This window comes from Pristis pectinata, chromosome 33 (genome assembly GCF_009764475.1).
Source record: "Pristis pectinata isolate sPriPec2 chromosome 33, sPriPec2.1.pri, whole genome shotgun sequence".
NCBI classification, from domain to species: Eukaryota; Metazoa; Chordata; class Chondrichthyes; order Rhinopristiformes; family Pristidae; genus Pristis; species Pristis pectinata.
In genome coordinates, this window is record NC_067437.1 from 16,067,496 (window position 1) to 16,093,200 (window position 25,705).

At 41.2% G+C, this 25,705-nt stretch overlaps 2 protein-coding genes across 2 annotated transcripts in view; one reads left to right on the forward strand and one right to left on the reverse strand.

Moving 5' to 3' along the window:
• The window catches only part of LOC127585631 (myosin-9-like), a 132,994-nt gene extending 130,255 nt beyond the window's left edge, over positions 1 to 2,739 (reverse strand). Inside the window, exon 1 of the mRNA XM_052043243.1 lies at positions 2,617 to 2,739. The gene's annotated coding sequence lies outside the window, so the exon portion shown is untranslated. The remainder of the gene's footprint in view (positions 1 to 2,616) is intronic.
• Positions 2,740 to 2,744: 5 nt separating this feature from the next.
• Positions 2,745 to 23,774, forward strand: txn2 (thioredoxin 2). The gene is made up of 4 exons (XM_052043263.1): positions 2,745 to 2,913; positions 6,741 to 7,018; positions 16,166 to 16,289; positions 19,848 to 23,774. Exons 2-4 carry the CDS (start codon positions 6,741 to 6,743, stop codon positions 19,956 to 19,958), a joined length of 513 nt encoding a protein of 170 aa, XP_051899223.1. The 5' UTR covers positions 2,745 to 2,913; the 3' UTR covers positions 19,959 to 23,774.
• The last annotated feature ends 1,931 nt before the right edge of the window (positions 23,775 to 25,705 follow it).

The window sequence follows — 25,705 nt, forward strand, 5'->3', positions numbered from 1 at the left end:
ATGGTAGTCTAAAGTGACAGGTCGATATTGACATGTTGGTGAAATGGCCTGAGAAATGGCAGATAGAGTTTAATCCTGATAAATCTGAGATGCTGAATTTTGGGAATACAAATGAAGCTAGGACATATACCATGCCTGGTAAGGTCCTGGGTAATATTGAGGAACAGAGGGACCTTAGCATGCAAGTCCAAAGATTCTTGAAAGTGGCAACAGAGGTAAATAAAATGGCTAAGAAGGCATATGGGATGCTGGCTTTCATTACTCAGGGCAATGAATATAAGAGCAGGGAAGTTATGCTCCAACTTTATAAAACATTGGTCAGACCTCAGCTTGAGTACTGCGTGGATACCTGCTGTTCAGCACACTATTGGAAGGATGGCCCCTTCCGAATGCTGAAAGAAAAGGAAAGTAAAGTTTGGTGGTGACTACCTGAAATATTAACATCGACGCTGGCTGACCTGCTGAGAATTTTCACCATGTTCTTATCGGAGATGCTCATAACTTGGTCAGAGCACGTGGAGTCAGGGAATGACATAGCAGAATGAAGCTTCAGCTATTATCAAGAATTGGGGAATTTGCCAACCAGTGGTCCACAAGAAAAGGTGCTTAGATCACTGTTGTTTCCTATTTACATGACATCCACCTGAAATATCTCTCCACAGATGTTGTCTAATCTACTTAGTGCTACAGCATATTCCTCTTTTATTAAAGACTTCAACCCTCTCTGTCCTCCTACCTTGTGATTTACTTTCTGCCATCTGAATCACATATTATCTTCACATTCCTAATCCAGGAAAACCTTTTGCTAGGCCACTACCTTTGCCTTTCATAAGTAAAGAAGCATTTCCATGTGCAAAGTGTGATCGAAGTGCTGAACTTACTGCAATTACAAGGGATCTTGGTGAGACCATACCTGGAGTGTTGTGTACAATCTTGGTTTCCTTACCTAAAAAAAAAAGAAATTCTTGCTGTAGAAAGTATGCAGTGAAGACTCACCAGATCACTTGCTGATCACTGATCTGTCACATGAGAAGAGATTGAGTAGGTTAGGCCTCTAGAGTTTAGAAGAATCAGAGGTGACCTCATTGAACCGTACAAAGTTTTCAGAGAGCCCTACACTAGGGGAAGCTGTTTCCCCTGACTGAGGAGTTGAGAACTGAAGGGTCCACATCACAAAATAAGGGGTAGGTCATTTATAACAGAATTGAGGAGAAAATTCCTTTAGAGTCGTACAGCATGGAAACAGGCCCTTTGGCCCAACTGGTCCATGCTGACCAAGATTTCCATTTGCCCACATTTGGCCCATATCCTTCTAAACTTTTCCTGTCCATGTACCTGTCCAAGTACCTTTTAAATGTTGTTAATGTATCTGCTTCAACCACTTCCTCTGGCAGCTCATTCCATATACGAACCACCCTCTGGGTGAAAAAGTTGCCCCTCAGGTTCCTATTAAACCTCTTCCCTCTCAACTTAAACCTATGCCCTCTAGTTCTTGATTCCCCAATCCTGGGAAAAAGACTATGCACATTCACCATATCTATGCCCCTCATGATTTTATACACCTCTATAAGATCACCCCTCATTCTCCTACGGTCCAATGAAAAAAGTCCCAACACAGTCCCAACACAGTCCCTCAAGTCCTGGCAACATCCTTGTGAATCTCCTCTGCACTCTTTCCATCTTAATAGCATCTTTCCTATAGCACAGTGACGAAAACTGAACACAATATTCCAAATGTGGCCTCACCAATGTCCTGTACAACTGCAAGATAACATCCCAACTTCTATACCCAATGCCCTGACTGATGAAGGCCAGCGTGCCAAAAACCTTCTTCACCACCCTGTCTACACGTGATGCCACTTTCAGGGAACCATACACTTGTACTCCTAGGTCCCTCTGTTCTACATCACCCCCTGGGGCCCTACCGTTCACTGTGCAAGTCCTACCCTCATTTGTCTTCCCAAAATGCAGCACTTCGCACTTATTTGAACTAAACTCCATTTGCCATTCCTTGGCCCACTTCCCCAGCTGATCAAGATACCTCTATAAATTCTGATAACCATCTTCACGGTCAACTACAGCATCTGTTTCAATGTCATCTGCAAACTTACTAACCATGCCTTGTACATTCTCATTCAAATCATTGATATATATGACAAATAGCAATGAGCCTAGCACTGAGCCCTGGGGAACACCACTACAGTTCCACTGGTGTTAGCGTCCATTCAGTACGCTATCCGAGAGAGGCAAACCAAAATGGAATGAATCCTTGCCCTCTTACAATCATTGACAATCGCCAGTACAGGTCATTGGATATTAATCAGAGCAGACAGCAAGGCCAATTTTCAGGGACCTCAAAGTCACTGTATCACTGTCCCAGCTGATTCCAGCTAATTCAGCAGAGAGGACAATCTTCTTGGAAGACCTTTGCTGTAGCAAGAAGTTGGGGGGGCTATTTGGTGCAAGTGCACCACCTGGGAGAAATTTGCCCTTTTGCCCACATGGAGCCTGTATTCTTATCCAACAGACTGCTGTGTGGCTCCCATAATTTAATCCATCCACATGCTTCACAAGGCAGAACCAGGCCTGGGGACTTCAATGTCAACGCGGTCGTACCTGCCAATCACGCCCACACGTGACCACGGCTCTCTCCCGCCCACTTCCGGCTGCGCTCTCCTTTACAAAGATGGTGACCAGATCGCCGGCTTTCGCATAATCTAATTTCAGAGGAGTCTTTGCCCTTCCACCACCCGCACGGATCACAGTAAGGCAACAGCTACTCTGTTCCCCGGCGGAGAGAAAGGCAGGGAGAGTGCGACGACGCCCATTTCGTTACCGCGAAGGCAACTGGGAGCCCGTTTCCAGGAAGTGACGGAGGACTGGAGCGGTGGCGCCTGTGGCGGCGTGAACGAGGTGAGATGGGCATGGGGGATGGGACTGTGAGGGAGGGAAGGTGTCCCGCTACGGGATAAGGGTGGGGATCAAAGGGAGAGTGGCTGCCAGCGTATCTGGTAACCGAAAAGTATGGGGTAATTATCAGGGAAACCTTGTGACCCTTTGTATATTTGGATTTTCAGAAGGCTCTCCACTAGGTCCCACACTGGACGATGGTCAACAAGGCTGGGGAGCAGAATTGGGGTAATACACTGACATGGGTTGAGGATTGGTTATTGGTCAGGAACGTGTGGGAATAAAGGGGTATCTCTCGGGTTTGCAGTTTGTGTGTTAGTGGGGTTTCACAGACGTTATCCCTTAGAAAGTAGATCACTCAGCCCATTCTGTTCATACCAGCTTCCAGCCCATAACGTTGTTTGTGTCTTTCATGCCCATCAACATTCTTTTATCACTTACCTATGCTGAGGGATAATTTGCAGTACCGAGTTAATGGACTAGCACATCTTTGAGATGGTGGGAGGAGACCAGAACACCTTCGGAGATCTTGTTTCCCAGCGACTTGCAGTCCATATCAATGATTTGGCTGAGGGGACCAAGTGTCAAGTTTGCTGCGGGATTGAGAGAAAGCAGGCTTTAAGAAGAAACACATGCTGAGCGAGTATGAAAAAGTGTGGTTATCCACTTTGCTGCACAAAACAGAAAAGTAGAATAGTTTTTAAATGGTGAGAATTGAATAATGTTGATGTTCAAAGGGACCTAAGTGGTGGTGTACTTGTGTGACTGAAAGCCAACATACAGGTGCAGCAAGTGATTAGCAAGGCAAATGGTATATTGACTTGTGTGCAAGAGGATTTCAGTACAAGATTACTGCAATTATGTAGGGTCTTGGTGAATTTGCTCCTGGAGTAATGTGTATAAACTTGGTCTCCTTACCTAAAAGAGGATGTACTTGCCATAGAGGGAGTATAGTGAAGATTCGGTAGACTGGTTTCATGGATGGCAGTTTTGCTGTGTGAGGACAGATTAAGTAGACTGAACCTGAATTCTTCCAGTTTTTATAGAACGAGAGGAGATCTCATTGAAACTTACAAAGTTTCCATATGACCCAACAGATTGGATGCAGTAAGGATGTTTCCCCTGGCTGAGAAGAATAAAACCAGAGGTTACAATTTCAGAATACGATATAGGCCATTTAGGACTGGAATGAGGGGATATTTCTTCATTCAGAGCATGGTGAATTCTCTACTGTGCATTGTTTTGAAGGTTCAATCATTGAGTGTTTTTTTTCAACAGTTGGGCTGAAGAGCAACCTGTATTTCCTAATGACATAAAAGGATGTTTTTCAATCCATTGAGTCTATGTCCTCAGTGGATGACTGGTCTTCTATGTCATTACGAACAATCTTATTCCCCTACTTTTTTTCTATAACTTATTTTTGTTCATGGTCATTAGCACCTCCATGGCTCTCCCACTGATACAGGAGTAATTTACAGTAATCAATTAACCTAACATGTATACCACTGGAGGTTGGTATCAAACCTGACTTGCTGCATTGGTGAGACAGCAGTATTATTAGTATTGATGGCCAATGGAATAATCTACAGCTCAGGAATGTTAATTACTGAATTTACAGTCAACTGGTACTACACTTAATCCAGATAGATCCGGGATAGACAAGTGAGCATAAAAAAACCCAAACAAGGTTCCTCCTTATTGAGGTTGGTGATCTTAAATGGATTTTTCCTAAAGATATAAGTTAGATTGAATTGCATTGCTCCATTTATTCAGTGTTGTACAGCCAGTAAGAAACAGAGCTGCAAATACAACTTCTTCCATTTGTACATTTCCCTTAATCTAGTAAGAACCACTGAAGGCTTTCCATGGGGATACCTAACAAAAATTTTGATAATATATTGTTGCACATGACCAAAAGATTGATAAAAGAAATAGGTTTTAAGAATGGCGTTAAAAAAAATAGAGTAAGTACAAGCGTGGGGCTTTGGTGGCTGAAGGAGTGGCCACAAGTGTTGGAGATATTACATTTGCTGATGATCAGAGGAGCACAGATTTCCCAAAATTGTGGAAGGCTGAAGGGGAGGAAACATCAAATCCCTAAATGGACTTCAAAAACAAGGGTGAGAATTTAAAAATTGAGGCATTCTGAAGCTGGAGCCACTTTAGTTCAAACAAACACGGGGATGATGGGTTAATGCATTTTAGTGTGAATTATGACAAAGGAAGCAGCATTTCAGATGGCGGTGGTGAATGCAATGAAGAAGGTTAGTCATGAGGGTTGGAAGAGGTGGTGGAAGAGGTAACAAAGGCACAGATGAGAGTTTCAGGAGAAGGTTGTGGCAAGACTGGAGTTAAGTGATGTTAGTCAGATAGAAAATTGTTAATGGCATGGATATGATATCCAAAACTCTGAGTAAAATATACTGTGGATGCAGAGTCTGAGTCAAAGTCCAACTTGTCAAGGACAGGGATGGAGTTGGTTGCTAGGTAATGAAATTTGTGATGGGGTCTGAGATTTGTGTTGGAACTTCCTAATTATGTTGTGGTGTATCTAGGATAAGGAGTCTGGTAATTTGGAGGCACTGGTGGGGCTGAGAAATGAGGTAAACTGGATGTCATGGGCGCACATGTGGAACCTGACAGCATATTGCCAAGGGGATGTGTGTATGTGGGAAATGTCAGAAAGTGGGGATGCAAGGATAAATTCCTGGGTGATATTGAATGTAATAGTATGTGTACAGGAGGAGAAACCATTACTTGTGATTTTTTTTTTGCAGAATTAGTAACAGTGGGCATCTGCAGTTTTTAGACCTCAGCATCAGAATTGCACAAGTAGGGACAGAAATAAAAAAAAAATGCTCGAAATATTCAGGAAATCAAATTGTGGAGAATGAGTTGATGGTTCAGACCCAAATCTCAAGGACCACATATTTCAATTCCAACAGATATCCCTTGACCTGACTTGTTATCAATTTCTACTTTTTATTTCTGATTTCCAATCTTTGAGAGGGGGAATAATTGGATAATAAATTTCTAGTGAGAGGTGTACTGAGTGTTGATCCAGTTTTATTTCACTCCTTGCATATGCAAGGAAAATATAGTCATGATCTGTGACAATGCACTTTATTGACCAGATTAAATGGACCTCATTTTCCCACAGCTATGTTGTGATCCTTTCTAAGCCTGATGTCACTTGCCTCCTGAGCTCTCATTACTGCTGTGCAGATATCGGTGATGGGAGTGATCTGAATGACTCTTGTATATTTTCTTCCTAAACTTTAGAAGGCAGTTGCTTCTGGTTCTTGTGTTTTCTTGTGTATACAGGTCATTTTTTTTTTGAAGATGCTAATTCTTTGTTAGGGAGCAGCTTCACAAATGACCATAGAAATAAGAGTAGAATATTCGGCTCTCAAATATTCCATTTGCATGCCTGTTATTTGATCACAATTAAGGCTGATGATGCTTGTTTACACATGGGCACGGATGCTAATGTGAGGCTGTTGCTGACTCTTTCCCAATTGGCAGTACCCCTCATTCCCACTATGGTTTAGTTAAGTGAGCACAGAACTGATCGAGGGATTTTCCTGGTTTGTATGAATTTAAGTCCTTTTTGCTTAAGGGCTTAATAAATTTGGTTCTACCTTGTATGCTGCTTAGTATATAATACCAATCATGATTAATTGTGCTACTTCAATGGCGGATAAGCTCAAGCACCTGAATGACTCCCTGTTCCTATTATAGATGAGATGAGTTGCATTTTGTTAACTGAAGGTTGTTCTTTTAATGTATTCCCATTTGCACATCTTAAGACTTATGGTCTGCATTTGCAGATGGCACATAGGCTTTTGCTGAGAAGGCTCACATCAGTGACCCTTCGGGAGGCCCCTCGGTCACTGCAGTCTCAATCCTCAGCACACCTCTCACCCTTGAGCTCCTTTTGCTGGCATGGCACCAAGCCTCCCTTACATCACCCAGCCAGTCTGAGGATCGCCAGAAGATTTTGTGCATCTCCTGCCAGTGATGTTTCCTTCAACATACAGAACCAGGCAGATTTCACTGATCGAGTCATCAACAGTACGAAACCAGTCTTGGTGGATTTCCATGCAAGGTGAGTTTATGTTTTTGGTTTCATCCGCTGTTGGGTCTTCCGCTGCTATTGACCTGTTCCAGCTCACCTCAGGTATGCTTGTGCATCAGGGTTAGTGCACTATTGCATTTGTAGTATATTCTATGTCCTTGAAAGATGGTGGTTCTTTTAATACAGAACACATATCAGTCCTGAGGCTTCTTGGGTACTTGCTGGAAAAACTTGCTGAAATTAAAACCACTAAGACGTCAGTAAACAATAAATTAATATCTTGTGTATTGACTTTTGTTGGAAATGTTCTTTTTCCCTTTTTGAATTGTTTTGTTTAGCTTTCCAGTGGTTTTCAGCTACATCACATGTTGTTGCAATTACTCGGATACCAGGAACAGATCTTTATTCTCTGCTTAAAATAACTGGTACCAGATGAACTGGCAGCAGGGGCGAATTCTCTGGCTGCTTGGCCCCTTTGTTAAAGATTTGGGAGGAGTAACAAGTGGGCCAGGGTTCCCATTTCTAATGTACGGTTAAGAGAGAAAAATGGATAAGCAAAATTCTGGAGTTGGACAAAGTTGGAATCATTCTCATAGATCTTTTCTAAACCCTGTTAGAGACCTTGACATTATTTCTGAAGTGTGATGCCCTAAACTGCATGTTATTTTTGCTGAGGCCCAACCAGTGATTCAAAAATCACATCCAACATTATTCCTAATGTTGTAGGAAGTTGCAACTCATCAAAGTCTGTACATGCATCCATTTCAGCACAGAAAGAAGTCTTTTGGCCCAGTTGATTCATGCTGGGATTTATGCACCAAACAATCCCATTTCTCCCACTCCTCACTCCAGCATAAATTTTCTATTCCTTTCTCCCTTGTTTGTTCCCCTTGAATGCATTCTCCTGGTTGGGATAGACCAGCAGGACAGATAGGACCCAACATTCACTATTGATGCTGGGAGCTGAGCATCTGAGGCTACTTCTCCCCTCTCACGTGGACAGAACAGATCCAGTAGTATAGTTTGAAGAGTGGGAAAGTTCTCCTGACCAATAAGTATCCCTCATTCAACATCACTAAGGCAGATAATCTGGTCATTTATATTGCTGTTTGTAGGAGCTTGTTGTCCCAATTTTGCTGCCACATTTTCTGCATTGCAGCTAAACTACAAGAAGTACTTTGGTTAAGAATTCCTGCCTTTCCATTTCCCATACAGTCACATTATTAGGCAAGTACGTTCTTGTGAGTTGCAGGCATTTTTTTTCCTGTGGTCAGATAGTTCTGGAACTCGACATAGAACGTGTCTGAACTCAGTTGGGCTTTTGTAGTGCAAATAAAAGGAAGAAAACTGTCTGCCTGAGCCAGAATAGGAACCCTGATCCTTGATTAAAGAGGTACCACCTCCCACCACTATTCCTTGGATTAGCAGCATTGTTCCCACATTGAAGGTGAAATCAGGGAGTGCAGAATAATATCTGAGGGGCATAGCAAGTTTGGTGGGGAATAAGCAGTGGGCCAGGAGAAGATGGGCTGTTTTACAAAGCTTATTGTTGGTTTGCCATTGGTATAATTAACTTCTGATCAGAATAGCTTCCCATACACTGCCATAAGATTCATTTTTGATCTTGCCCAAGTACTTTGATGTAATGGAGCATGTTTTGGCTCTTCCCTTAACTGATTAATTCGATGTGCATGCCCCGTTGATGTCAAATTACCTGTTGACAATGGATTAAGATGGATCTAGCTTTTGCACACACAAATACCACCCTCATCTCTTCCCTTAAGCTGCAAATAAATATTCCAGCACACACTTTCTTCAGACTCTTGGTCTTGTTTGAACCATAACATCACAGAAGAATGCCTATAAGTTATATAGGTAGTTAAAGCTTGAGCCTGGACTTCCCCAACTGCAGGACCTGACTATTCCACATCCATTTCCTTCCTTGGTCCTGTTATTGACCTTCATTTCTAACTTCAAGAATGATTGGGCTGCAGTTTTCCTGAAGAATCTTTTCCTCATTGTATTAACCAGAGTAGGTCCAACAAATTGGGTTAATCCAGTAGGCTGCATATTTGGAATGGATGCTGGGACAAACGAGCATGTCTGTTGTTGAGCCCTGCTTCCTGCTGATAACGATTACGAGGAAAAGTGAATATGACTATGATGCAGCATCTTGCCCTTATTAGGAACGTGTAATGATATGAAAAGGACTGCATTTGCTTTGAATGTACTGGTATTAAAACTGAACTATGAAAAGAGAATTTGCATTTGTAAAGCACCTATCAAATTTTAAAGTACATATGGCCAGTGAAATTTTTGTTTTGAAGCGTACTCACCTGTAATGTTAAAAAGGTGTTGGTGTAGACATGGCAATTTCCAAACAATGATGACCAGACAATTGTGTATGGAGTGATTGTAGAGGAATGATATTGGCCTGTGCGCCAAGGATTATGTTCTTTGAAAGTAGAACCATGGGATTGTTTATGCCCACTTGTGGTGTAGGCAGTATGTCTGTTTAATATCTCCCCTGAAAGAAGGCACATCCAACTACCAGTCAGACTTTAAATTCACCAGCCTAGATTTTGAGTTCAAATCTCTGGAGTGGACATACCCGTGGCTTTCCAGATTGGAGAGTACAACCCCCTTGAGCCACGACTGGCACCAACACAGCACAGTCAATTAAAAGAACCCCAAGATGTTTGCATATGGGCTGCTTGCAGGAATATCAATGCCCTGAAATGATGCTTAAACCTTGCCATTGTTTGCTGTTCAGGTTCATTCATGTTGAATAACCAAAATGGGCAATTTTTTTGTGGCATTGCAAAATGTTTCACTTGGATGAATGAGCAGAGGAAGATTTGTTTCTTCGACAATGAGTTTTATTAGGGAGAATACAGTATTTTGTATGGTTAGATCAGATTTCAATGGTTCCTATTGGCTTTTGTTTGTATATAAAAATACACGGAACAACATTGCTTAAGAAGAATAAACAGGAAGTTTGAAATATGCTGTGAAGAAGAACTGCGGAGTGATCCTTTGCTGCTTGCCTATGCTGTTTGTTGTATGAATCTGTGAAACAAATTAAAGCCCTCTACCAGTGGGAAGCAACCAGGGAGCAGGCTATTTTACATCTAGTATTATTAATGAAATGGGATTGATTAATTAATAATCTCACAGTAAAGGATCCCCTAGGAAAGAGCATGGTAGAATTTCAAATTCAGTTAAGTGTGGAAAAACACACTAAAAGCTAGTGTCCAAAACTTAAATAAGTGCAATTCTATTGGTACAAGGACAAAATTGGCTAAAGTAGACTGTGGAAGTAGTTTAAGAGGTAAAACGGTAGATCAGTAATCCTAGACACTTCTGAAGGTATTTCATAAAATTCAGCAAAGGTATATTCCAGTGACAGCAACTACTCAACAAGAAGTATTCATCTGCCATGACTAATTAAGAAAGTTAGGATGGTATGAAATTGAAAGGTGTACGATGTTGCAAAGGTTAGTGACAGGCCAAAGGATTAGGAAATTTTTAGAAGCCATCAAAGAATGACTAAAAATAAATAGGAAGAATCTAAAATATGAGAGTAAACCAGAAAATACTATGGATATGTCTTCCCCAGCAAGCAAACACCTGACGTGTGCAATCTGTAGATACAAACGAGTGCTTGGGAGATCGGGATAGATTTGCTAGCTGCTGCAGGGCTGCAGGCTCCTTCTGCCACGTGGAAACTCAGTTTGTGGCCACATTTCCAACTTGTGAATTGTTGGGGTTACAGACAGTTCACAGGAACTGAACCCTGTCTTAACCTGAGGAGGACCTGTAATAGGGCTTCTACAGATATATAAAAAGGTAGAGAGTAGCTAAAATAAATGTTGGTCCCTTACAGGATGCAACTGGGGAATTAATAGTGGGAAATTGAGAAATGGCAGAGATTCTCAATAATTTATTTTGGATTGTTCTTCATAGAAGCAGATGTCAAGGGATCCAAATAATAGGTAATCAAGGGGTTATGAAGGGAAGAACTTAAATAATCTACCCATTAGGGGAGGGGGGAGGGAAAAAAGCTCTAGGCAAAATGGGGCTAAAGGCTGACAAGTTCTCCTGGTCCTGGTGGCCTGCATAATAGAGTCGCAAAGGTAGTGGACGTGAAGGTTGTGATCTACCAAAATTTTCTGGATTCAAGTGAGGTCCAGGGGATTGAAAAACTGCAAATGTAATGCCACCTTTCAAGAACGAAGGGAAACCAAAAGCAGGAAACTATAGACCAGATGGCCTAACGTCTGTCATTGGGGAAAACTATTAATGGAATTGATTATTGAGGTAATAGCAGGACATTTAGAAAATTGTAAAACCACATTAACTTTGCTGTATTGTATTATGAAAGTAAAATTGTGTTAGGCAAATTTACTAGTGTTCTTTGAGAATATAACAAACAGGATGGTAAAGGGAAGCCAGTAAATGTTGTGTGCCTGAAATTCCTGGCAAGTAATTAGGAAGGCTAATGGAAAGTTGATCTTTATTGATAAAGAGTGTAAAAGTAAAGAAGTTTTTGTTGCAACTTTACAGTGCAGTGGTGAAATCGCACCTTTAGTATTGCATACAGTCTCGGTCTCCATTTTTAAAGGATGTACAGGCAATGCAGAGAAGGTTCATTGGGTTGATTCTGGGGCGAAGTTGACGTATGAAGAGGGATTGGGCCCGTATTCAATAGAGTGTGGAAGACTGAGATGTCATCTTATTGAAACATAAGATAATCCCCCCCGTAGGATTGAGACGATGGTTGCTGAGAGGATGTTTCCCCTAGTGAGGTATCTAAAACTAAGGAGCATGGTTTCAGAATAACGGGTCACCTATTTCAGATGAAGATGAGAGGGAATTCCTTGTAAGTTATAAATCTTTGAAATTCTCTACCCAGGGAAGTGTGGAGGTGTGTGATTGAATATATTCAAGACAGAAATGATCAGTTATCAAACTGCAAGGGAATCAAAGGGAGAGAGCAAGAAAGTGGTGTTCAAGCCAAGGCTGGGTCAGTCATGATCTTATTGAGGGGGGTGGCAAATTCATGGGGCCAACTGTCCTACTGCTCCTGTTTCCTTTATTTCGATGTTCTAAATTTCCCAACAAAATGCATTAGCTGCCTTTTAGTCATAACACTAACCAGAAGTGTGGGATTATCAGTTGCTTGCCAGATAAAGGTGATGGCTCAACTGTGGTTCCTTTTGGATTGCACCTTCTAGCTACTGGTTATGTTCTTTAGTATAATTTATTTGTGGGAATCTCTCACAAAGCCAACATTAACTGCCTGGAGGGCTTCCACAGTCCTGACAGTCAAGATCCTGGATTTACTTTTTTTAAATGTAATTATCTTAAATGTATTTAAATATTAAGTTTTTAATTGTTTGATTGTTCTTAAATATTTTTCAATATTTGTGAATGTTAGAGATATTCAGATATTGCAAGCTCTTTGATAATTTTGACAGCTGGTACACCCAGCTGGGGATTGGGCTTGCCATCTTACTGTGGATAAGTTCACAATGCAAGGAGCTGACTTGCTTTGGGTAGGGAAGTAGTGAGCAAGGGTGCCACTCAGAGCAAGCTGAGCAGAAACATAATGGTCAGAGGTGGTTCACCATTGAGTTAGCCAAGCATTTGATGCTGGTAAATTTATTGTATCAATATTAAGAGGCGAATGTCTGAGCAACTTGAAGATTTTCAGCTCATCAGGGAATGTGCAGAGATTTGTAAAGGGTAGGTCTGACTTTAAAGTGTTGTATTAGTGGACACGTCCTTTAATTAGGATATGATCAAGTTCATCCCAAAGCAATCTGTATTGGGCCTCAACTATATTCATTATTTACAAATAACTATGTGGCAGGACAGAGCCACATTTAACTTTGATACCACAATGATGGGTGGAATTTTAGCAGTGTGGATGGAAGCATAAAATTACAAACATTAAGGAATAAAATGGTGTTAAATGTATTTTAGTACAAACAATGATGGATAAGAATACTGTCTAAATGGTGAACTGCTGAAAGCACTGGTCTAAAGAAATTTAAAGCTCAATATACATCATTACCATACCTTGGACAGTTTCAAAGCAATCAAAATGAGTGGCCAATAAGTACAGGGGCAAGATAGGTACAGTGGAATTGAACAGTGACCACATTGAATGGTGGAAAAGGCTCAAATGCCTCTAGCCTCTGTTGCTATGTTTTTAATGTCTCCTTTGGTATATTCAGTAACTTATTTCTGTGACCTTTCCATTTGTATTGTATTTGCCTTTTACATATACATTTGTGCTAAATGTTCACTATTTCTTACAAGTCATTGTGGTGGGAAGGTTTGAGGTCTATAGTATCAAACGTTGCTCAGTGGTTGCAATCTTGGTTGTGAGTTTTGGATTAAGTACTATTCCAGAGGCTTGAGCATAAATCCAAGATGAGATGTTAAATAACAGATTGTGACAAAGAATTGTAATAAAGTTTTGTTCTGAAGATCCTCAGTTTTGAGGTGATAACCCAATTTATAAAAGTGTTAATAAATGCACTCTGTGGTACAATCTTTGAATTGTGCTGTCCAAAAAGTTGCAGGTTTCATCTCTGGTTTGCTGGTCTGAGTTGATATTGCAATAGCCCTGTTGAAATTGACTTTGCATTTAAAATGGGAAGTAGAAAAAAAGTGGCCCGTGAGCACTTCTTAGTAATTTGCTGCTGGAAGCATGTGAGGATTTTAGGGTGTGAGATTTTGCAATATTTGGTTTAAATTTAAATAGATAAATGGCATTTCAAAACCACTTCTTCAGCTTTGTATCCTTTAGAAAATCCAAGCAACTCTGGCTAAAGCACAACGATCTGCCCAGCTGATCCACAAGGATCTGCAAATGACCACTTTCTGTTAGATGAACAAAAGGAGGCTATTCAGCACCTTGAGCCTATTCTGCTGTTTTCACTAGATCAAGGTGGATCTGCATCTTAATGCTTTGGCAAAAGGTATAACCCTTCTGTAACCCTTATACCCTCGCCTAACAGGCTCTCAGTTCTGAGTTTAAAAATTGCAATTGCTAGTGACCTTGAGCCACAGCATTTTGAGGGAATTCCAGATTTCAATTACTGCCAGGAAGTACTTGCAGCCCAGCTCTAATATTGTTATGCCTCCTTGTTCTACACTCCCTGCTAGAAAACATAGTTTCTCTGCAAGTACCTTGTAAAATCCAGTAATCATCTTTAAACATGTCAATTAGATCAGTTTTTTTGCAATTAAGGCAATACGAGTTTATAGAAGAGAAATGAATTGGCTCAAAAGGTCCTTGTAGCAGGGAAAAGAGGGAGCTGTGATCTCTGACACAGCTGCGGGGAATGTTTGAGAGGAAGGCAGAGGAAGTCTGTGAATTAACACCAACATCTGTGATGTCACCATTTTGGGATTAGTCATTCCCTGACTGCTTGACTCTTTCAATCTTGACCCATTGTCTAGACTCTGAATTGACATTGGGATTATCACCCATGATACACTTCATCAGTTGAAGATATAATGTTTGCATCCAAAGAATGTTACATGACCTGTTGCGGAATAGTGAACTAAAATGGTTACTTTAACCTTTTCAGCTTTTTGGAAATACTTTAACTGCAGCTTCTTCCTGTATGTTTGTATTGTACTTGTAAATGAATTAATTTTATTCATTACATGGGGTTTGACCATGTGGTGCCAACATAGATCAAAAGTTCCTGACACCGTGGGAGATGTCTTCCTGTAACTGTTTCACTACCATTCAGTGAGGTCGTAATTCCCAGAACTGTCATGATGAGGACATTTTGGGTCTGGTAGTTCAAAGGTTAACTGAGTTAATTGATTTAGTTTTTAAGACCTTTTTTGTCTGTAGCAAATGTTGCTTAATAGATGGGGAGATGGGAGAACAATAATATGGTTTTATGCTGTATGGATGACTTTTTTTTAAAAGACAAGTACGTGGTTTTCATGTATTCTGTTTCACTTGAAAGTAGACTGTAGCTAATCAAGGGCACGGTGATTGTCCAGAGGATACAGGCTCAGCTCATTGCAGGGTTAGTACAGCCTCTGCTGAGTTAGCAAAATATCATTTGAGGGATTACAACCTACTTCTATACTTCTGAGTGGCTGTGATATGAACAGATAAATTGTCCAGAGGATACCAACTTCTGGTTTGCTTTCCATTTGGGTGAAGGTATCACTAGGACTGCAATGCCTCCCATGCTCAAATAGCTCATTGGTACTTATTTGCTTGGACGCAAAGATAGCTAACTAGGTTCGGTAACAAGACTTGACGGTAGCTTTGGAACTATTACCATAAAGGCATCAATATTACCACAAAAGATCAATCCCATCAAGTGCTAGGTGTTGAAGGAGAAAAAGATAACCTTATAATTTACTTCTGGTCAGTCCCTCTGGAAATGTGATGTTATTTCTACACTTCATGGATTTGTACAAAACAGAAATAGGTCATTCAGCTCAACATATCTGTGCCAGCTTTTTGAAAGAGCCACCAAGATAAGTCCCACTCCTCTGCTCTTTTCCCACAATACTACAAGCATTTTTGTATTTATCCATTTCACTTTTGAAAGTCGTGATTGAATCTGCTTTCACTATCTTTTTCAATACTGCATTTGTTATTTTCTTTAGTGTCAGCTCTGCTACACGACATGTTAATCTTGACGTATATATGATGTACATGGGCACCAGGGAGTAAAATGTAAATAAGAAATGGAACTGGAGAAGAGGTCTTTGTGACGTGGCCTTTGTTGAAGTCCACTCTCCGACTCTGATGTGTAAGTGTTACTTAAGTCCCACAGGCTCACTGTTCTACCTGTTACAAAATTCCCCCGGAGATCAGTCCTCCCTTCATCAGCTCGGCAGAAATACTGAATGTGCAGAGTTGGGTTAGTGGAGGGTGCACTTATTCTGCTAGAATTCGATGAAAGGTGGGGTAATGTACAGTGGTGCTTAAAATAGAAAATCCAATTGTTCTTAAGAAGTAATTGGGTGCAGCAGGAAGGATCAGGCATAGACCAAACTTCACTGACATCACTCCATTATAAGATGGCACCTGTCAAGTGAAACACAAGCTAGGGTGTGAAAATTATAAAGTACAAATTATTTCTAATACTAATCACCTTCATCCTATCCCTTTCTGCTCTACAGTTGGTGCGGCCCTTGTCGTATGCTCGGTCCGAGGCTTGAGAAAATGGTGGCAAAACAGGAAGGGAAAGTGATAATGGCCAAAGTAGACATAGATGATCACACAGACCTTGCCATCGAGTATAAGGTATGGGCATACAATTTAGTTACTGCTGGGTAAAGGGGTTTGTTTGTAAAACTCATCTTTCCACACCTTGGTTTAAAATTTCAAAACTATCCTGAATTTTTAAACACAAGAGCAAACACATTTATAGGATTTGATCCTTCTCTTGGTACCCAGCAATTCTTTGAGTGTTAGGATCATTGCTGTGGAGTGGTTGCCTCACTCTCCTGTGCACAACATTAATAAAACTCCTAATGCTTGCTACTTCCATCTCCATTAGGTTGGCATCTGCATCTGTCTTGAAAATTGGTGGGTCAATATCTCTGGCATGATTACCTATTAGCAACGTGGAATTGGAAGAATACAGAGATTTTGGAGATTGGAGGAGCTAAGATATGGGAGCATTCAAGGCCTCAGAAGGATGAGTTTTAAGAACCATAGAACAATACAGGCCCTTCGGCCCAGCATGTTGTGCCAACTGATCGAGTTCACATAGCTGACTTGATGGTGTTATTATGACACCTGCCGGTCTTGTGTGAATGGGAAACATGATCTTCACTTTGACTTAGTCATCTCTGCAGTCACGATCTGGAGACTAAACTTTTGGTTATGTTGAAGGCAGAGAATATTTAGGAGTGGTGACAGAGGTGAAAGGGTTAAATTCTGAGCTAGTCACCAAGCACAAAGTCCAGTTGATCTCGGGGTGGGCCTTCTATTGACCCAGTTCTTACCACGATACATCTGATATGAGTTGATTATGGAAACAGCCAGTTGCTGGCCCCTGTGCACATCTGAATTCCATTCTGCACTGGGCCTAATTTTGCATTTCACACTTTATTGAACCAGAGAAGGAAGTCAGTCATGCAAATTGCATCTGAAGATTTATGTTGAGATTGTGCAGGGATTCCAAGCCTTCCTTGTATGAGTTGAACTTAGCTAACTTGAATCTACATCTGCCCTGTTCGCAGTTGGGTGCCCTGAATCAAAGCTCACTGACTCATTCAGGAGCAGCTAAACAGACCTGTTTAATTTAGTCTGTTCATCTTTATCTCTCTGACGTTCCTGAATGGAATGCTTGGTAAATTTACAAGGGCAGAGAATTGGCGTTTGACCTGAGCTGAATTCCTAGGAGTTGAGGTATGTAGCAGACTTGATTAGAGAGTTCTAGTTTGCTTTTCCCCACCCTGCTGACTTAAGTGAACTTAAGGGCTCCTAAAGCAGAAGGGAAGATTAGAAAAAATTGGAATGCTTTTGAGGTTCATCTCGGACCCTTGAGCACAATCTGGACTTGTGATTGGAATTGTATAGCACAGAAGGCAGCCAATTGGTCTATAACGCTTATGGTAAGACTTTGAAAGAACTTTTGTATAATCCAGATGAAGGGTCTCAACCCAAATGTCAACTGTCCATTTCCCTCTATGGATCCTGCCTGACCTGCTGAGTTCTTCCAGCAGTTTGTTTTTTGTTCTAGATTCCAGCATCTATAGGCTCTTGCCTCCACTTTCTATAATTCCACTCTTCTTTGACCTACAGCTCTAAAGGCCTTTTCCTTCCCAAACATTCTTTTTATACAATTTCTTTTGAAGAGTTAATGTTTAATCTGTTTCCAGGCTGTGTAATCCAGGTCAAAGCAATTTTTTCTAGAATATAAAAATGTAGTAATCTGATTAGATCACCAAAATTGCAGTGAATTGAGAGGGTTAACAGGAACCCTTGAGATTTGTGTGGTGCTGCAGTTCCTGAAACGTGTTACAGCTGGCAACTTATTCTTCCCTTTTCCACCTGTAGGCCAACCACACAATCCATTATAAGGATAAATGTAATGTTTAGATCATGGACACTTAAAGGTTGGCAAAAAAAACAAGCTGCTGGAAGAACTCAGTGGGTCAGACAGCATCTGTAGATGGAAATGGACAGTCAATGTTTCAACTGGACTGAAAGATGGAGGGGAGATATTCAGTATAAAGAGGTGAGGGGGGGGGGTGGGGGACAAGAGCTGGCAAGTGATGGGTGTATTAATATGAGGACAGGTTGTTTGGCAGATGGAGTCAGGTGGGGGAGGGAAGGGTGAAAGAGGAATCTGATAGGAAAGGAAGGTGGTTTGATCGTTTAATTTTTTTTTTCCCACTGAACTGTACCTATGTGGAGGAGCCCGGCCAAGCAGGTGTCAGTTGCTTTTTAGGGCCCTAGTGCTCTGTGACTTCTGCCACATGAGTGTGTAGCAACGTGTCAGCCTGGATATCGCAGAATAGAAAATGTTATAACTCTTTAGATATGCCAGTTGCACCACCATTGTAATTCTAATGTAATGAAAACAAAACTGGACGCTGGAAATCTGAAACAGAAAAGGTTGGAAACTCTCAGCAGATCAGGCAACGTGTTAAATGAGAGGCAGAATTAACATTTCGGATTGAAGGATGCTGCCTTACCCCACTGAGTGTTTCTAGCATTTTCTGTTCTAATTTTAGCGCAAGTTTGGCACAAGTTAGTGGCATTTTTCATTTGAACTCGAAAGCATTTGATTACTGCCAGCCTTGAGACCCTCAGTAAACAAACTTCTGCAGCTGAATGAGATATTATAAAGACTGATCTTTGAGTAAGATGTTAAGAACAGAGGCTCATTAGCCTGGTTTAGTAGGTGTACAAGATCCCATGGTTCTGTTGCTAGAACAGGGAGTGATTTATACATTGACCAACATACCTCCTCTATTCAACATCACCAAAACCAATAAAATGATTTATTGAATTACTATGTTTGGGATCTGACTGTATACATATTCCTACTGTTTGGTTAAACAGATAAATAGATACAAGAGTAATTCAGTGTTGGAATATAGGAACTAGAGTAGGCTGTTTAGCTCCTAAGATTTCCATTTAGTAAGATCAGAAATGATCTATAAACCAACTCTGTATACTCACCTTTTTTCCATTTCCTTCAATAACTTTGGTTCTCAATTACAAATTTAAAATGAGCAATTTTATTAGCAATTACCTGATCTGTGCCTTGGTGCAAGAGGGTTCTAAGTTGTACGATCTATACTGAAAATGAAATGGTTGGCATTAAAATTCTGGATCTGTTTTTATAACCTTGAGCACTGGGTTAGTGAAGCCCCTGTTATAAACAAAAAGGAAAACTGGAGAAGCTGGGGTTGTTGCCCTCAGGAGAGAAAGTTAAGAAATTTGAAGGTATTCAGAATCATGAAAGGTTTTAAAAACTAAGGAAATCAAGATTTGATTTTTTTTGCGGTTTCACGCAGCGAGTTGTATGCATTCCCTGAAAGGAACCTGTTTCAGAAGAAACTTTCAAAGAGGAATTGGATAAATATAGGAAGGGGACAAACCTGTAGTCTACCTGGAAAGGAGCAGGGGAGTGGGCAAAATTATTCAGTGTTCCCAAGAGACAGCATGTGCACTTATGCATTGAATGGCCCCACTCGAACATAATTTCCCACTGAATTTTTTAAGCTACAGACTCCCACCAAGCAGTTATGCTGAAAAGGATTTTGTGAGGTATTTCACTTTCAGGGTTCTGGTTGTACAAATGAAAATGCAAAGTTGTTTCTTTTCCCCAATAATTTGCAGGTGTCTGTGGTCCCAACTGTGATCGCTATTAAGGATGGGGACGTCGTGGACCAATTCACAGGCGTTAAAAGCGAAGATGACCTGGAAGTGTTTATCAAAAAGCTGATGTGACTGAGCTGTAAAGGTTTGAGATGGCTGTATGATCAACTAAGTGTTTATTTTTAGTGAAGTCCTAAATGCTGCTGATGGCTGGGAGAGATTCCTGCTGCTGCCTGTAATCAACTAGTAAAACTTGCCATAAGAGGCTGCTGTCTACTGTCTTATTCTGAAACATTTAGTCATTGACACACACGATACACAAACTGACTCCAGCTACCGGTTGCAGCCTCAAGCCTGTAGAGCCTTAGTTTAGCAGCATCATTGTTTCCTCCCCTTGCTCCAACCATCATGCTGGATCACGTGAGTGATCCTTATTTCCACTCCATTGTCCCATTGATTTAATCTTCCTTTTTCCACACACTTCTGTCCATTAGGGCATGGTTCTCCAGCCGCTGCTGGGGTACACTTCACATGCTGTGCCACAGTCAGGTAATCTTGCACCAGTTTAAGAAATTAACCATGAATCCAAGTTGATGATCTGAATTGCAGTGAGTATAGGTTGTGAGCACATGGAGGAAACCTTTGCAGGTACAGAATTGACCTGTTGCAGTCTAGGGGAAGTAGGATCACTGGCAGCAACTGAAATCAGACCATGTATGAAAAACATCAGGTCAGCAACACAAAACTGTTAGAAAAGTTGGAATCATACTACTTAAAAACAAAAATTAAAAATCATGAAATAGACTCAGGCTTTCTACCTTAAGGAAGGGTTTGTATCACAAGAATCAGTGATCGGGACACTTCAGAAACTGTGCTGTTAGCTTTATCTCTTATGGTTTTGAAATGGGTCCTGCCACAACAGTTTCTTTGGTTAATTATCTATTTTAATGCAAACACTATTTTGCGCACTCTGGGAGTAGTGAGCAGTCGCTATGTACTGCTGGAAATGAAGACCTTCCCTGGTATTGAACACATGAGATCCAGTCGAATTAACAGGAACAAATGAACCATGACAAATATACTAATGAAGGCAGTAGATCATAAATTTGACAGCCCAGAAAAGTTGCTCAGCTAGAGACTTGCTGTAATATATTTATCATTAACTCTCTTCCGCTTTATCTCAAACCACCAAAAGGAATATGTCCTTTCACAAATGCAATACTGTTGTCTGAAGAGGGGAAGTGAAACCTGGCAGGGGGAGGAGGAGGTTTGCTACACCCTTTGAAGTTCTGACATTCTGCAGAATTCATGGTTGAGAGAACTGCATGGCAGCAGCTGTGTTCTGTCCCACTCAGTGTGTCAGTGTAGAGAGCCACCTGGCTGCAGTTTGTATGGTAAATCCTTGAACCCATAAACATGAAGCACAGTGCTGGCCACCAGAAACAAATTGTCTTGATTTCAGTTGCTGCTACAAATGCATAGAGCCAATTGATCTCAGCTTGGGCAGCATCCCCAGTTGCCTCCAGCATCCAGGGCTAGGGAGAGGATGCAAGAGATATTCTTAGTGCACAGTTAAATAGTGTCAAAGCCCAGAATCTGGCCTTGTCTGTAAAGAATGGCTATTTGATGTACTGAAGTCACCTTTTGTTAGCAAGAGGTGGGAAAGGAAGAAAGAGAATTGATAGAGAGAGGGAAGAGAGGTGCAGCTTGGCAAGGCTGAATAAAGCTCTTTTCTGTTGCTGTGTCCTCGGTGTACTTGACCTCCCAGTGGTGTCCCCCTTTATCTGCCTGTTCAGCAGGCACCAGTATAATGGGGGGGGGGGGGGGGAAGGGATTTGTGTTACAGATGTTTTTCTAGAAATACAACCCCTCTGTAACTCGGCTCCCTGTATTCCTAAAATTGAACTATGACTGGACATGAGATGAAGTAAATATGATCCTGGATTGATCTGTACAATGAAACTGGCTCTCTGTTGTTACTGGTGGAACCTACTGATTTATTAATTGCAGTGAGAAAATGTAGGTTAAACAAGTTGGGTAAAACACAAAACTGGTACTTAAATTGAATGTGTTGTCTCCCAAAAAGCTCTCTATCTTAAAACAAAGAATTTTTCCTGCATGATTAACGTATCTTGTCCTTGCTTTGAACCGTACATCAGCAGTGAGTGAGAGTTCATTTGGTGAGAACCTGTTAATTATGGGGAACAATCAGGTAATTTAATTTGTTTGCCTAATTGTTTTGGAATTTGCATTCTGTCTTTGATGTAATGGCACAGTGAGAGATCCTTACAAGGTGTACACAGTTAGTAGAATTCCTGCCTTGCTATTCTCCTGGTAATGAAACATAATCACTTTTTTTGCAAATAAAACATTGCCTTTATTGAAGATTTAGAACTCCTGTCTCAAACTGGATGTTTCGGGAAGCTGATAGCTGCCTAGGTCTAAAATCAAAGTGAGAATCTTCACAAGGGTCGTACAGTGGTGCAGCAATAAATGCCAATGCCTTACAGCTCCAGGGACTCAGGATTGCTAGGATTGCTGTGGTGGGAGTTTGCATGGACCATGTGGGACAAACTGCAGCCTCCAGTGTTGCAATACACAAGTCCATTCACACCGGGTGCACTTGTGTACAGTCTGCTGAAATGTAGCTGCTGATATTTATAGAAGAACAATGTTAAATGTATTGTGGGTGAGAATCAGGCCTTCATTGTGAAAGCATTTGGAGCTTATTACAGACTGTTCATGGGTAACAAACAGGTTCCATTTAAACAGATGTCCTTAAGTCAATTTTGTCCTATAAATAAGAGTGATTTTGTGCATTTTTTAAATGTTAACCACACTTCCACAGTATTGTAATGAATGGCATCAAAAACATTACTGATAAGAAAGAACAATAACTAAAAGTGGAGAGAGAAGAAGCTAGTTCTGCTGTTCATAACCTACATGGACTTTTAATAATATTATGGGAGCTCAAACGTATGTAGAGTTATCCATAAATCAGGTGTTTGTAACCCAGGACAGTCTGTAATAGTGTCATTGCTATACATTAATATAATTTGCCCTTTTTCCAAAAAAGAGCTTTCCAATTTCTGTTGCATCAGAGTGAGAAGGTCCTTGGATTTAATCACCAGCAGAGACTAATTTAGTTGATCTCCAATAGAGCAGCAATATTCCCAGTAAAACTTGTCTGCCCTCTTGCCCAGATCAACAGAGAAGAATGAGGGGGAGTTGGAAATCATCCATGTTTGCAGCCCTGTTGTTGGAGAATGAATCAAGATCGCTGCATGTCCCAAAAGATTTCTGGCATTCACTGCCTAAGCTTGTGCTGAATGGGTGCGGCAGTGGATTTAGAGAGAGAAGTGAGCAGCTTTGTGTGGCAAGTGACAATATTTTTAGCCTGCCAGATTCTCGGAACTGTGGAAACAGATTCCTAAAACTCTGTTTGATGTGAGGGACATATGCTGTGGATATTGCTGGACTCTAAGCGAGTGCATGCAGTGAGGAATAATAAAAACAACAAAATTGCTGGGGATACTCATCAGGTCAGGCAGTATCTGCAGAAAGAGAAACAGTTAACATTCTTAAGAATCATTTACTTCAAAAGTTATCTTGCTCTCTATCGATGTTACCTGACCTGCTGAGTATCCCCAGCTATTTGTTTTTATACATATTGGGACCTCACCAACATCACCAGTATTGCTTCCTTCCAACTTCTGATACACACTTGCCTACTGCAGAAACTTGAGCCTTTGTCACTGACTGGAATATTTCCTTTGGCACATCACTTGGATGATGCAGAACTCAAGCTGAGGATTAAGGAATTGGCAATGTTTAACTTGTCTTTTGCATACTGATCATTTTGTAACTGAATTCTAGTATTCTTTTAAAATTTGTTAAATCTTACCACCAATGTAACAGATTTATATCAAATAAATCCAGTAAATCAAATGTTCTAATGATATTTGCCTCTTTTTTTTCTTTTTGTTTTCCACCTTCCCCCTGCCCCCCAATCTCTTCAGTGAGCGGTGAGTCTTTGCAGAACTGTGACTTTGCTAATTTGAGTCTGGGTCATTGGGAAGGATCCTAATTCCCGAGCTCTTTATGCTCCAAGTGGAAATATGCAGATGTTGGATGAAACTAGGATCAAAACCTGCATTTCTGAAGCAGTAGTTGGACATTGAGGCAGATGAAACAATGGGACACAAAGATCCAAGAGGGAGGATATGAGGAGCAGCTTGGTGGAAATGAAATTCTTGTAATTTTATTGTATTGCCTTTAAAGGCCCTGATGGCTTAGTCCTTGAGGATGAAGTGTTCCACTGTAGGTAATGTGGAAGCCAGTCTATACTTGGCAAGATTTGACAAACAGCAGGATGATAATCGGGTCATCTTTAGTGCTTATTAGCTGAGAATAAATAGTTGCCAAACATTCCCAGAAGTCCTCCGCTCTTCAGATAGAATCATAGAGTTGCACACCATGGAAACAGGCCATTTGGCCCAACCTGTTCCATATTAATCCCATCTCCCAGCACTTGGTCCATAGCCTTTTATACCCAAGTGAGTCAAGTGCTCATCTAGACACTTAAATGCTGTCTGTGTCCTAGCTTCAACCACTCTCTCTGGCAGTATGTTCCAGGTACTTGTCACTCTCTGAGCAAAGAATGTCCTCCTCATATCCCATCTAAATCTCTTTTTTCCCTCTACCCTAAATCTATGTCCTCTGGTTTTATCCACCTCTGATATGGGGAAAACTTTCCAAAAGTCTATCCTATCTATGTACCCCTCAATTTTACATACTTCAATCATGTCACCTCTTAATAGTGCAAAAGCCTCTTGCTTTCACCTGGGAGGGCAGTCAGTGTAAATACCTCATCCTAGAGGCTTGCCTCTGACGCCATCACATTTCCTCAGGAAAAAGGCTAAGCATATTATTTTTTAGTAATGTATACAGAAATACAATCAATACATGTTATAACTTTTTCTAATCTACCAAGTAATTCAATACAAACCTTTATGATATGTCAATGTTACTGATGTGTCATCCTTCAATACTGCATCAATGGAACATTTGAGAGCTTTTACGCAAGTCCTCAGTGAACAGTACTTGCAGGACCCTAGACTGTAGACCGAGCACCTTCACTCCATCTGCTGCAACAGCCAGGACCTCCCAGTGGCCACCCACTTCAATTCCACATCCCACGCCCATACTGACATGTCTATCCATGGCCTCCTCTACTGCCATGTTGAGGCCAGACGCAGATTGGAGGAACAACACCTCATATTCCGCCTTGGGAGTCTCCAACCTGATGGCAACATCGATTTCTCCAACTTCCAGTAACCCCACCCTTTTTTCTCCCCCCCCCCACCTCCCCCATTCCTTTGTCTTCCCTTATTCCCATGGCTCCCTTCCCCTGCCTTGATGACCTGTCCATCTCTCCTCCCCTCATCCACCCTTTATTCCATGGTCCACTGCCCTCTCCTACTGGATTCCTTCTTCAGTCCTTTGCCTCTTGTACATATCACCTCTTATTATCTTCCACCCACTCCCCCTCTTTCCCACCCCCTACCTTCCCCCTCTCACCTGGACTCACCTATCACCTACCTGTGTGTACTCCTCTCCCTCCTCCAACTTCCTATTCTGGCTTCTGCCCTCATCCTTTCCAGTCCTGATAAAGGGTCTTGGCACAAAATGTTGACTGTTTATTTCCCTCCATAGATGCTGCCTGACCTGCTGAGTTCCTCCAGCACATTTTGTGCATTGCTCCAGATTCCAGCATGTGCAGAATATCTTGGGTCAGCCTTTTTCCAAAGACCCTTTGCACTGGTTACACTGAGCTTCAGTGAGGCTCTCAGCACGTACTCCTGCACCTTACAACATGC

What these genes read in the sequence shown, in the direction of transcription:
- txn2 (XM_052043263.1), top strand. Translation starts at nt 6,741, where the DNA reads ATGGCACATAGGCTTTTGCTGAGAAGGCTCACATCAGTGACCCTTCGG. An exon ending in TTGGTGGATTTCCATGCAAG is followed by an intron (nt 7,019 to 16,165) that starts GTGAGTTTATGT and finishes TCTGCTCTACAG; the next exon opens with TTGGTGCGGCCCTTGTCGTA. An exon ending in ACCTTGCCATCGAGTATAAG is followed by an intron (nt 16,290 to 19,847) that starts GTATGGGCATAC and finishes AATAATTTGCAG; the next exon opens with GTGTCTGTGGTCCCAACTGT.